Source organism: Anguilla anguilla, chromosome 15, assembly GCF_013347855.1.
Source record: "Anguilla anguilla isolate fAngAng1 chromosome 15, fAngAng1.pri, whole genome shotgun sequence".
Lineage (NCBI taxonomy): Eukaryota > Metazoa > Chordata > Actinopteri > Anguilliformes > Anguillidae > Anguilla > Anguilla anguilla.
Window position 1 is genome coordinate 10,018,016 of NC_049215.1, and position 14,062 is coordinate 10,032,077.

Sequence of the window (14,062 nt, forward strand, 5' to 3'; positions counted from 1 at the left end):
TTTTTTCGTTCAATCCACACCTGTCACCTAAATATAGGCGCCGTCTGCCGTTAGAAATCTGAATGGAGCTCATTGTAACCCGCTAACAAACTAACTCGTCTGGAGGCGTCTGCAGAGGAGCATATGCGCTTTTCACTTAAACTGTGGATCTGTCTGGGGGTGCGAGGTTTAAAAATAGACCAGGAGTGAAAGAAATCTACACACACAGTAAGACCAGGACCAAAACACTTTTTAAAAATGTTGGCCCATTTCAATTCTTACATTTCTACCAATGTAATATACATATATATATATATATATATATATAGACAGTGATGTAATTTTTTGTATTGGCTCTGTAATCTAACACGTTGAATTTGCAATGAAACAATGAGTGGAGACAGTAAGCGTTAATTTGAGGGCATTTACATCCATATTGGGCGATCTGTGAGGGAATTATAGCCCTGTTTATACACAGTCCCCCTCTTTTTGGAGACCAAAAGTAATCTGACAATTGGCAGCTCAGTTTTATGCTGTTGTCTATGCACAAGAAAGCTAAAGGCTAACAAAAGGTACAGAGTTGATTCTAGGTGTGGCACTTGAATTTGGAGTCTGATTCTGTTGTCTCTCAACATGAGGACCGAAAACCAGTAAAATGCCAGTAAAGCAGGCCATCATGAATCTGAAAAATCTGTATAAAGCGAGCAGAGACACAACCTAAACATTGGGTGCGTCAAAATCTATCATCTGGTACATTCTTAAGAAGCAAGAATACATTGGTGAGTTCAGCTATAGCAAGTGACCTGGCAGCCCACAGAAGACCACTGTAGTGTTCTGGTTTGGGCATGTATGACTACCACAGGTAGTGGCTCACTTGTCTTTATTGATGATGTAACTGACAATTTCAGCAGCAGGATGAATTCTGAAGTGTACAGAACCATCTTATCTGCTCATATCCTAGCAAATGCCTCAAAACTCTTTGGATGGTGCTTCATCTCGCAACAATGGTCAATGAGCCCAAACATACTGTTAAAGCAACCAAGGAGTTTATCAGGGCCATAAAGTGGAATTTTCTTGACTGGCTAAGTCAATCACCCAACTAGAATCCAAGTGAACAAGCGTTTCACTTGCTGAAGACAAGATAGAAGGCAAAAATTCCCAGAAACAACAGGAACTGAAGATGGCTGCAGTACAGGCCTGGCAGAGCATCACCAGGGAAGATACTCAGCATGCGATGATGTCTGTGGGTCACAGATTTCTGGCAGTCATTCAGTGCAAAGGATTTGCAACCGAGTACTAAATATATTACATAAAAAGACTGTTAATTTTTCCAATTAGTTATGGTCTCCTAAAATTGGGGGAAGTATGTATAAAGAGTTATAACTCTGCCACAGATCACCTGTATGGACATAAATACTCTCAAACTAAAGCTGACAGTCTGCACTTTAAACACATATACATCTGATCTGTCGGAGTACAGAGCAGAAACAACCAAAATTATGTCATTTTCCAAATACTTACAGACTGCACTGTATATACAGCACATATAGACACACACATACCCACACACATAATATATACATATATATAAAATTGTATATATATATATATGTGTGTGTGTGTGTGTGTGCACGCGCCTGTGTTAAGGCATGGTATTACCAATGAGGCTGACTCCTTGACTCCACAGAATATCATTAATATTTCCATATTCCATATATTTGCATTCTAATTTATTTTAATTTTATACATGAAAGAGTGTTAATTCTATATTTATCTGTTCTTCTTTCATAGGGAAGATTAACCTGATAGGCTAACTTAAATTAATGGGGAAAAATATTATTACATTAGAAGGTCTTGATAATAAGAGGAAGCCCTTTGCAGGGCATATTGCCCGTCTTCTAATTTTCAACTCATAATGATTAAATCAAGGGGTGCACTAAATGACCAAAATTGAGCAGCACCAATGCCCTCATTAGAAGTTCTTACTATGGCCTGACAATGATTTCAGAGACATTGCTACACTGGTTTTAAAAACAGAGCACTATCATTCTGCAATCAATTTCAGCTAAATGCCCGTAGCTGTATTTTTAAAATCTAATTTAATAACTTAGAATAGGAAACATTATTAATACTTTTTTATCAAAATGGTTCCCTCTATGTTAAACAGCCTTCAGCATTCAGCGATAATGAACACGGAGGCCCGTGCATTATTAATCCACATGTTGAAACTCATTTTGGATTCTCTCCCTTAAAAAAAAAAAAAAAAAAAAAAAAGGAAGAAGAAGAAAAAAAAAATGATTTGGTAGAGACGTGGGGAGTCTGTCACATTCTGCGCTCGGCACCTTCGCCTGGCACGCAGATGTCGCCTTTCAGTCACGGAGTTTCGGCTAATTAATACCTGAGAAAACCCGAACCGGGCCCACGCGCGCGCGCGCAGTCGAGGGGGGAGAGAAGGGGGCAGATGTGCCGTTAAACTGGAGGAAGATCGGAACAGCTGGCGACGGGATGCTGCTCGCACTCGACCGCACAGACAGCCCCGGCGCCGAGTCTGGCAACACCTGAATCTCACATCATAACCTCTAAAACATCCATTACGCGGCGGCGCTGCTAATGAAGCATGCGCGGGGAGCTGAGGCCTTCTGAGCGCGCTCGACATCTGTTTACCCCCTCGGCTCTGCCGGGTTCGCCGCGCTGCAGGTAAACGCGGATTTCAGACTCAGAGCACCTTTTAATTAGCAGCAGAATGAGCAAATCAGCCGAGAGATCCCCCCTCCCCTCCCCCACCACCCCCCCCCCCCCCCCCCCCCCCCCCCTTAAAAAAGAGAAACCCCGCTGTGGCTTCAAATGACAAATGCTCATTTACCTGGAAACCTGGTTTCCGCTGGTATTTCCTTCGTTGCTGCAGCTCAGCGAAAGTGGCTGCTCCTGTTGCATAAGTGTAGGCCATGTGCGGTAGGAAGCTCATTTGATCCAGCCCCGGGTACGGTCCCAGTCCGGGTATACTGGCTTGAACCGGGGGCATGAACGTGGCCGGAGGGAACGCGCTCTGCGGAGGAAGCGAGGTGTACAGAGGTTTGGCACCGAAGGGGTTAATGCCGAACATGGGGCTAGTGCTTTTGTCCAGGTTGCCGCCATTGTTGGAGCCGGCAAACTCCTTCTTGAGATACGCCAGGTTGAGCGGCTCCTCCAGCAGCTCCCTGGGGGAGGGAGCGCTGTTGTGGTCTGTAGGTATGCTGTTGGGTTTGGGCCTGCTTTTCACGGACAGGACCCCCTTGGGTTCCCTCATGAGCTTTGGCAGGGAGAGGTCCAGAGGCTCGGCCTGGAGGTCCTCCGACGTGAAGCTGTTTGGAGTGTACGAGCTGCTGTGGGAGTTTTTCGAAGACGTGGAAGAAAGGTTCAACGGGGAAGGCGTGTTGCTCCTCGAGTGGTCCAGCTTGTCGCCCGCCTGCTTCCCGCCGGTAAACTGGGCGGTTTTGGAGAGCCGGAGGGGAGCGTCGAAGTTGTTGATGTTGTTGTGGAGCTCCGCTATGGAGGGGGACGTGATGCGGTTGGCGGCCTTGACCAGGGACACCGGAGACCTGGCTGCTAAGGAATCTTTTGAGGGGGTGTGATTGGCAACAGCCAGCGACATGTCCATGCTGTTCCGTTCTAGAGGCGGGGTCCTGGAATTGTTGTACTGGTAGACTTTCCTCTGCTCAAACCACTCTTTCACAAATTCCTGAGGGAGGCCCACCGCTATGGAAATCTTTAGTAGTTCCTCCGAATTGGGTTCCATGTTCATGGCGAAGTAGGCTTTCAGTACAGACATGTGGTCCTTGTAGGGGTTCAGGGAGCTCGGTACCCCTTTCTCCGAAAGCATGGAAGAGAGCAAGAGGGCGTGCTTCTCAGTGAACATCCCCGGCTTGCTGGGCGCCAGGTTTTCGTTAGGCTGCAGGACCGCCTTGATCTCCTCGTTCATTTTGCACAGGTAGCGTTCGTGTTGATGCAGGGGAATCGGGCCCGGAAATGTTTCTTTGCAGTACTGGCAAGAAAACGGTGTAAACAGCATGTTGTTGTCGTGCATCTTGTCCTCGTGGCCGAGGTCTAGCACGTGATTCGATCTCTCTTTTTTGATATTGCTAATTTGTCTCTTTGAGTCCGTGGTCAAGCTCTGGAGGCAGGCTTTGGCTTCGTTCACCTTCTCTAGCGTGTAGTCGATGATGCTTTTGGTGGCGCCATTGTGGCTGACGACTGGAAGACTGGCGGGGGGAGCCCCAGGAGACGTCAGGCCCTGCCTCTGCTCCTCGAGCGGAGACCCCAGCTCCTTCATGTAGGCCTTGAGCTTGGAGATCTCCTCCGGCTTGCAGTCCATTTTCTGTCGGCACACCGTGTTGTCCACGATCTGGAGGACCTTCTGCACCTCGCTGAGGTTGTTCGCCAGGCCGGGGTACCCGAGGAGCTGAGAGTCTATCCCCATCCCCAAATGCTGCAAGGGACTCTGGGCCGAATTGTGCACCCCCAGCGGGCTCCCTCCCCCCATCCCTCCGTTCATGAAGGGCCCGGGCGTGCCGAAGCCGTGGGAGGCCATCATGAGCTTGTAGTCATTGAAGTCCAGAGGCTCGCTCTTGATGTCGAGGTGGCCGGCCTGGTCCTGGAGGCCCGGGGGCCTCCCGTTCTCCAGCTTGTGCCGGAGCTGGCTGATGGCGGAGTTGGTGGGGGAGGAGGAGGCCGACGTGGGCGAGGATCCCGTCTTCATGCTGCCGCGCATCCTTCCGTTCACCGCGATCAGGCCGATGCACTTCTTGCTGCTGATGTGAGAGCTGTACGAGCCCGAGTGGGAGAAGCGCTTCTTGCAGTTCGGGCATTCGTACGGCTTTTCACCTGAAGCGGGAAAAAAAGCAGGGCATACCGTTAAATACGCCACTAAAAATAATAACAATAATTAAAAAACTAACAGAGAAACGTATTTGGCTCCTTAATGTTCCAATTCCAGAGCCGCATTGATCTGGTTTAAAGCGCAATTACCACACAGGCTCTTGGAATGGTGCAAAGTAGAATGAGTCATTCATTGACAGTGGGAGGGAAAAAAAATGCCAATCAATTTTGAAAGTCCTCTGAAGTTCACAACAATCTTAAATCAAGGTAATGAATATTCAAAGGGAGTGAACGAGTCCCCTGCCACCCACCGCTGTGAATCCGCAGGTGTTCCTTCAGATGGTGTTTGTATTTGAAGGCCTTGCCGCATTCTGTGCATTTGAACTTGCGGTTGCCAGCTCCTTGGTTCAGCAGTTGGTGCTGTAGAGGAGAAGGTATTTACATGAGCCTTGCACAAACCTTTCAGAAGAAGACTTCAGTAAATAATCACAATCAGCGTGTCGCAGGCGAAGCCAAATAGCTGCCGCTCCCGCGCACCATCTTGCCTTTCTTCCTCCAACACCAACGAGAGAGTACAAGTGTGGCGACGATAGCAGAGTCAATCACATACCTTTTAATTTCCTGGCTCGCGAGCCTTTAGAGTTTGGCAAGCAGAAATATCATAAATAAAAGCCCCTCAACCCCCCCCCTCCTGCACCCCCTAAAGACTTCCCCCTCATTAGAAACCGCAATCTGATCGACTTTTATTCATTCGCGCTAATCTCTGATTATGCTATAGGCCTCTCTGGTAAAATACCGACCTTCATACATTAACCTAATTATACGCAAAACAAACGGTTACGCAGATTTCTCACTCTCCGCGTCTCCCCGTATACGTCTTACTGTTTTTTCTAATAGGTAGCAAATTAACTTAATGTTTAATCATCAGAAGGTTCTTTAATAAATGTAGAACACCCTGTGCAAGACGGGAGTCAAATTACCGTTCAAAGGTAGAACGTCTGCGCGTCTCCCCCCGCGCGCATTTGCAATTTAAACAAGGCGCCCCCCCCCCCCGAAATCAACATATAATAGACAATAACAACAACAACAATAACAACGTGCGCGTGAGCGAAACCCCCCCTCCCCCCCCCCCTCCCCCATTCGCCAGGCGTGCGCCATTAATTCAGAGTGGGAGGTGAGCATGTTAAACGGTTAGGAAGTACAAAAGATCTCTCGGCGCACGGAGACCAGCCCCCTGATCCACGCTGACAACTGCCGGGGAGTTTCTGTCCCTGCCCACACCGCTGCTCAGACAGATGGCGGAGCGCGGGACACACGGAGGTTTGTTCAAACAGCGGCAACCTTCAAAGATCAAGCGCAAGTCGGGTCCGCCAAAGCTCCAATGGGGGACCCCAGCGCTCGCATGTTGCTGAGTCGCATAAACAAACAGCAACAGCTGTTTCGTCCCCCCCCGCCCCCTCTCCCCGCCGCCATCCCTCCGAGGACCGCGGTAAACTTTAGTTGTGCCACTGTTAATATGACACAATCATTTTCCTTTGCTAATTGCGAATGCCACTTGTAAACGAGGGGGGGGGGGGGGTTTATTTTGGCGCCAAATTCCACTCCAGCGCTCCTGCTTCCGGAATGGGGCGCGGCGTTGCTGTCGGCTGTTGCGTATTTTACTTCTGATTGGCCAGAAATAATGAATCTGAGGTTCTGAAGCATACGTGCACTGGATGGCCAAAAGTATGTGGACGCATTACATCCAACATCTCATCCAAAATTACGGGCAATAATATGGAGTTGGTCCACCATTTGCTGCTATAACAACCTCCACTCTTCTGGGAAGGCTTTATACTAGATGTTGGAGCATTGCTGCAGGGATTTTCTTCCATTTAGCCAGAAGAGCATTAGTGAGGTTGGGCACTGATTGGGCGATTAGGCCTGGCTTGCAGTTGGCTTTCCAACTGATCACAAAGGTGTTGGATGGGGTTTACGTCAGGGCTCTGTGCAGACCACTTAAGTTCTTCCACACTGTTCTTGACAAAGCCATATCTATATGGACCTCGCTGAGTGCCCGGGGGTATTGTGAAGCTGGAACAGGAAAGGGCCTTCCCCAAACTGTTGGAAAACACTGTGCAATCATGTGACTGCAGAGGAAAGCCTTTCCAAATGGAGGAAGTAAACAAATAAACAAACGCTCAAGCAACCCGAGGATTAGGACACCTGATCGCTCTAAATCCCAGCTGTTCGCAATTAAATGAGTCTGCTTAGAGTCAGGTAAGAGCTCTGTGTCCTTAAGCAGAGTCAGGTAAGAGCCCTGTGTTCTGAAGTAGCGTCAGGTAAGAGCTCTGTGTCCTTAAGCAAGTCAGGTAAGAGCCCTGTGTTCTGAAGTAGCGTCAGGTAAGAGCTCTGTGTCCTTAAGCAGAGTCAGGTAAGCACTGTGTCCTTAAGTAGAGTCAGGTAAGAGCTCTGTGTCCTTAAGCAGAGTCAGGTAAGAGCCCTGTGTTCTGAAGTAGAGTCAGGTAAGAGCTCTGTGTCCTTAAGCAGAGTCAGGTAAGAGCTCTGTGTTCTGAAGTAGAGTCAGGTAAGAGCTCTGTGTCCTTAAGCAAGTCAGGTAAGAGCCCTGTGTTCTGAAGTAGAGTCAGGTAAGAGCTCTGTGTTCTGAAGTAGAGTCAGGTAAGAGCCCTGTGTTCTGAAGTAGCGTCAGGTAAGAGCCCTGTGTTCTGAAGTAGAGTCAGGTAAGAGCCCTGTGTTCTGAAGTAGAGTCAGGTAAGAGCTCTGTGTCCTTAAGCAGTCAGGTAAGAGCTCTGTGTCCTTAAGCAGAGTCAGGTAAGAGCTCTGTGTTCTGAAGCAGAGTCAGGTAAGAGCTCTGTGTCCTTAAGCAGAGTCAGGTAAGAGCCCTGTGTTCTGAAGTAGAGTCAGGTAAGAGCTCTGTGTCCTTAAGCAGAGTCAGGTAAGAGCTCTGTGTCCTTAAGCAGAGTCAGGTAAGAGCTCTGTGTCCTTAAGCAGAGTCAGGTAAGAGCTCTGAGTTCTTATGTTTTGTCTTATGTCTAAGGGACAGTGCGTAATTCAGTTTTACTCAGAGAACAGTTCACTTCAAACAAAAAGATGAATCCCCCTAAACTCTTTCAGTTAAAAGCAATCAATCCAAATATGACAGTGTTTTATTTGTAATTATACAGATGGTCAATATTGGCAGTTGTACCAGTGGTGTTTTTAAAATAAGAATATCAGAATGTACAAATTTATGCTTTGAACAAATAAAAATTAAATGGTAACCTTTATGTTTACCATCTTTTGGATAAAAAGGAATTTGATTCTACGATTCTGCAAAAAAAAAAAAAGAACTTCAAAAGTCTGAACTGAAAAGCGATGTAAGACGAGGCAGCATCCTCCTTCACCTTTTAAGAGTGAGCATGCTAGCATGAGTGATTAGCGTCCGATAAAAATAGTGAAATCGAATATGTTTAGACTGAGTTTAAGGAACATAAAAGCTTAAGAGTAAAGTGAAGTTAAAGAGCAGATAAAATTTCTAAATTGGAAATTAACACAATCATTCGATCGTGAACATAAGACTGCTAAACCATATCAGAGGAGGCCATCAAAAATCCATTTAGGCCCCAATTAAAGCTATTACCATTAAAAGATCCGCATCTTCAAAATGCCATGAAAAATTAATAATGATTGCCAATCAAAATGATATCTTTTCTCCGAGGGGTTATTGCACATCAGAAATAAAGAGAGAGGGAGAGAGAGAGAGAGAGAAAGAGAAAGGGAGGTGGTGGTGGTGGTGGTGGATGAGGAGGAGGAGGAGAAGGAGCGGAAAAGGGCATATGATCCTCACCTGATCTCTTCCTGGCTTGTGTGTGGCCATATGTCGCTCAAGCTGAGTGCGGTAGGCGAACGTGTAGCTGCACAGGGGGCAGGAGAAGTTCTCCTCGTTCTTCTCGTGGCGGTACTTGATGTGTTCCTTGAGCGACGTCAGCCGCTTGTAGCCCCGGTCGCAGTAGGGGCAGGTCAACAGTTGGGCGAAAGCATCTGGAGTTCCAGGTGGTGCGTCTGCGCGGGAGGGACGGGGGGGGGGGGGGCAGTGGGCCAAAAGGTCAGCAAATCAATGGCAGCTAATGGGCGTGATGCCCAGAATGGTATGGGAGGCATCTCGGCAATCTGCTACACAGAGTGCCATCATCTCAAGCTGGCATCTCTGCCCCTCCACACACACACACACACACACACACACATACATGCACGCACATGCACACACACACATACACAACAGACGCACTCACACACACACATGCACACAAACACGCACTCACACACACATACACACACTCACACACACACACGCACATACACAAACACACACACACTCACACACATTTAGGACATAAAGAGGATATCCTGGGACATTTTCTCTATGCTATTCTCAGAGGTACACTCTGTGTGTGTACATACATCATAGGTGCAATACAGCAAATATAACATACAAATACATACATAACATACATACAAATATCATGTGCGAATATAATGTGATTCTAAATTTTATGTGTTGTAATCAAACCGTTAAAATCAAAACATTTTTAATGCTGGTCATTTTGAGTTTATGGCATTCAAGCCAGGTAAAATAAAGACTGAAATTTGTATAATGACAAGACTATTCCTCTTTTTAATTATATCAAATTTACAGCGGAAATATAAACTATTTTATTATATAAAAAATCATTTTTACAACCAATGCCCCTAATTGGCTTATGAATTACATTTTGTTCGACAATTTTGTCATTTCTGAAGTATGGATCTTAAATCCTGTTCGATTTGATGCCTTTTTTGGGGGGGGGGGGCACTGGAGGTGTCCTCTCTGATTTCAAACGGGGGCAGCTGCTGTATGCGACCGAAGGTAAACACGGAGGCGTTCGGCGAATCCGCGAGACTCAACAGCTGCCCTTTCCACCGAGCGAACGCCGAAACGATCTCCAGCAGATCTCACCATTCTCCTCCGGTCCGTTCGCCTCGGGCGTGCCCAGACGGGACAGCTCCTCCGGGGCTTCTGGGTAAATGATGGCGGTGTCCCCCCGCTGCAGGTACTCGGCGATGCTGACCACGTGGCTCTCCGCTTCCTCCAGCTTCCGCTCGGAAAAAAACTCCTCGAATTCCGAAGTGCAATCAACGTTCTTAACTGGAGGAGAAACAAGCCAGAAAGAGAGAGAGAGAGAGAGAAAACAGGGAGAGAGAGAGAAAAAAAAGAGAAATTGAGTTGTTTTGTCCCCCAAGAGAAATGTGGTGTTACAGTAAGACATCGGAAACATGTCGCTCTGAACGTGATGAAGAAAACCAAGGAAACCATTACGGTAGTAGTTTGGGAAGTATACATCTAAGTTACGGTTTTATCTTGTCACATAATGGCCGCTAAAACAAGAAATATGAGTTAATCTCAGGAAAGTGCCATCGTGAATGGTGGAGAAGCTTTTAAAGATGAACCGATCCTACTTTAAACATATTACCAGTCACACTAAAAATGTTTATGCCAAAATCACATTTGCTCAGATTGCCAATTTCACTTGTGATTTCCTTCATCACTTTGAATTAACTGAAATTTGATGATGATGCTTAAAATATTTGTCTTTAAGATTACCAGGAGAGAATGACACATTTATTAAATCAGACTTGGTTGTTAAAGCACATCAGAATTTATTTATTTTTTTTAGACATAATGTACTTCATTTGCATATCTACATTCCTTCTCTTTATTGATTAAAAGGGGAAAAGGGGAGAATTTCCCGCTCCTCCGGAATCGCTTGGCTGTATTTTAATTTTGGAAAACAAATGTTTTTAAAAGTCTGAAATTCGCTAGACACGTGTGTTCCTGGAACGCTTCCTCCGGTTCCTGCTCTTCAGGGGACCTGGAGCTGCAGACGAGAGATAGCTGCCTCCATCACAAAACAGAACTCATAACAACCCGGCAAACTCCATTAAGCAGGAAATGGCAGGCCCTCATTGGTGCTCGCTGATTACGAGCCAAAAAAAAAAAATCTTCCGCCCTGCCAACCAACCAACTTCATTCCTGCTCTTTATAATACCAGAGTCTTGTCACTACAGATATGTGTCTCCTTTGGGCCTCCCTTACCTCATGCTGAATTTGTCAATTAAGCGAAATATTACGGGGCCAAAAGCTTTGCTTTATAGGATTTGGACTCATTTTTATTAGCTACCTTTTAATTAGATTGCTTCCCCGACGAACAAAGTAAACTGGGCGCGTTGTGGTTTGTGGAGCTGTAAGCACTTTATGGTCCAATTTATAAAAGGTCAAGGTAGTGGATTGTGTCATTGTCAAAACGGCTCGGAAATGTCAAGCCGTCGATGGATCCCTTAAATTGTACTGTACGACAGTAAAACTAGGCCAGGCGATTTGCGACGCTCTCCCTAAACGGCCCAGGCGTAAATATTTGCGCTCTCGCGCCGAGCGATTATCAAACGAACAACTGCGAGGGGCCTCGAAGGTCTGCCTGTTCCGATTCGCCACCGGCAGTCAAACGGGTAAGTGTTTTACCGCGGCGTTGTGGCCGGGATTCGAAAGTACACAAACTATAAACAAATCAAATTTAGACCAGCGATTTTGCACTTAAATGTGATTTGCGATGCTCTCGCGCGCGCACGCGGTAACGCACACCGTTTCCAGGTCTCTCGCTGATGGAAACAGTCTCGCAGTAGGAGACGAGGTGTTCAGCACACGTTTCCTCATTAGGGATATTCCCTCGCCGAAACACCACGTAGGCAGGTAGCAAAATTGTTTGTGGCAAACAAACACTAATGCCCCGCTCCCTTTATGAAGTAAAAATTCAAATTTCTGCACTCTGCATTGTTTCCAGTGCAGATTGCGAATGGAACGTTAAATGGTATTTATTTCTATGGAAACCGAATTGTTCCCCAAAAACACGCATTACCTAGAAGATCAAGGAGCCGAGGGGAAAGACTGCCATTCGGCGATGGCTGTTTACACCAGCAGCGCCACAGCCAATCGGCAGCGGCTGTTTACACCAGCAGCGCCACAGCCAATCAGCAGCAGCCGGGATGATATCATGGAAGGAGAAGTTAATTCCCGAGAGGCGGGTGGGTGGAAATCAGCTTCGTTTACATAATTAAAAGTGGCAGGTAGGATTTGGTTCCTCTGTTCTGAACAGACCAGGACTGAGAATAAACGCACACACACACACATGCACACATGCATGCATGAACGCGCGCACACACACACACACACACACACAGATACATACACACACGTATACACACGCTTGCACACACACACACACATACATACACACACACATGCACAGACGTACACCCACATACACGCACACACACAAACACGCACACACACACACGCATCACGTGCACACACGCACACACATGCGCACACACACACACACACACACACAGAGATACATACATATACACACGTATACACACGCTTGCACACACACACACATACATACACACACACATGCACAGACGTACACCCACACACACGCACACACACACGCATCACATGCACACACACACACACACACACACACACACACACACCCACACACACAAATCTCCCGGCTCAGAAGCGAGCTCGCTCACCTGTACCATTTCCAAGTCTCTGATGAGCGACGTCAGGCCCCATGGAATCGAACTCGTCCTTCATCTCATCTGCGGGGAGAAGAGGCGAGAGAAGGGCCTTCAGTGCCACGGCGTACCCAGCGACGCCACCTCACAGCGAGGCTCTCACAGGAAGGCCGCCGCCCCGAAGCCTGCCAGGCCTTTGTTAGGAGCGATTAACGAACGCTATCGTTTGCCCCAGACATAGAGACTCCTTTACCTTCGGCACGGCAACAAGCGGCGAAAAAAAACGCCGCCCGCCCTAACAGGAAGCGGCGGTCACCAAACAGAGAGATTCGTTCCGGAAGCCCCGGTCCACCTGAGCAATCGGCGTGGACGCACAAAAAAAAGCCCGTAGCTGTTCCGGCTCCACAGCCACGGGGGGAGGGGGGGGGGGGAGGGGAGGGGGGGGCGAGGCGGGGGGGTGAGGGGGGGGAGACTTCGGCTCGTAACGCACGGCTTTATCAAGTGACCTTTCTGTTGCCATTATCATTCGGTGTTATGCAAACTGTACCAGGAATGTCAGAGCAATTCACAGTTTGTCCCGGCATAGGTAAGACCAAGATAACGAATGACAGTCTTTTGGTGGACAGACCAGCCTGCAAGAAGAAATGATTTATTTATTTATTTATTTTAAAAAGGGGGGGAGGACAGTTTTAAACGTTGGGGGAATTCGGCGGGCGTGGTTAACAAGGAGACGTCGTTAGTGTACACAGACAATTAACTTAAGGAGGGTCTCCTCTCCAGCTCCTTCCTCCGTGTCTTAAGGAATTAAATCAAGGTATTTCCGAGAAGATAGAGGCCGGTTATAAATATAGCCATTGTGCTTGTTCCTCCTGGCGCCGCTCATATGACCTGGGCTTGGAGTCACAAGCTCCTAAGGACTGTAGCCCCTCCCATCTGAAGGTGCATGAGCCAGGCAGAATGCAGACTCTCTCTTATCCCCCCCCCCCCACCCTTTCTTTTTTAGCTTGATACAGGCCATTTTCAAACTGCTCGACTTCCTCCCCCAATAAACAGAGCTACATGTAAGGGAACTAATTGTCTTTTCTGTTTCAAAAGCCATACAGTGAAGCCTTAGAAGGCCTTAGGCCGAATCTCCTGAGGAGCTGGAGCAAGTCACAAAATCTCAATCGTAAAATATGCAGTGGTGATTATCTAAAACAGCTATTCAATAATTATCCTGAATTTCAAAAATAAAATGTCTAGTAACTGTCTGTGATTGGCAGGTGAGGTACTGGCTGTGATGTTCAGGGTTGCTGGTTTCAGAATCCATTTTGTTTTCAGCCATCAGTTAACTTCTAATTTATGTAAAACAGGGGAGAGAGAGAGGGGGGAAAAAATCTATTTTGGTTGTTTTCACGGTTCCCCTGAACTATTTAAATCATTAAGCGCAGACTTTCGATACCCCCCGCACTTAAAGTGAAACAGTTTCCTTCTGCACAAAACAGACAAATAAAGGAAAAGCTCAGCCAATGGCAACAGAGGATAAAGAGGTGGCTTTTGAATGAAACATACTACATTTTCCCTCAATAAAAAAGAAAGCTCCACTGGGAGAAAAAAAAAATGAAAAAAAGCTTGCCAGGCGGTGTGCATGTGC

General features: G+C 47.0%; 1 protein-coding gene across 8 annotated transcripts in view; it reads right to left on the reverse strand.

Annotated features, from left to right (window-relative positions):
- The window catches only part of LOC118214238 (zinc finger E-box-binding homeobox 2-like), an 86,140-nt gene that overhangs the window by 3,212 nt on the left and 68,866 nt on the right, over positions 1 to 14,062 (reverse strand). For 6 of the 8 annotated variants that reach the window (XM_035394036.1, XM_035394032.1, XM_035394031.1 and 3 more), the window contains exons 3-7: positions 12,445 to 12,513; positions 9,809 to 9,997; positions 8,660 to 8,874; positions 5,145 to 5,253; positions 2,843 to 4,839 (exon numbers count right to left, since the gene is read on the reverse strand). In XM_035394036.1, coding sequence (XP_035249927.1) covers positions 2,843 to 4,839; positions 5,145 to 5,253; positions 8,660 to 8,874; positions 9,809 to 9,997; positions 12,445 to 12,513 — 2,579 coding nt within the window. The remainder of the gene's footprint in view (positions 1 to 2,842; positions 4,840 to 5,144; positions 5,254 to 8,659; positions 8,875 to 9,808; positions 9,998 to 12,444; positions 12,514 to 14,062) is intronic. The other 2 variants (XM_035394035.1, XM_035394033.1) reach the window with 1 other exon arrangement.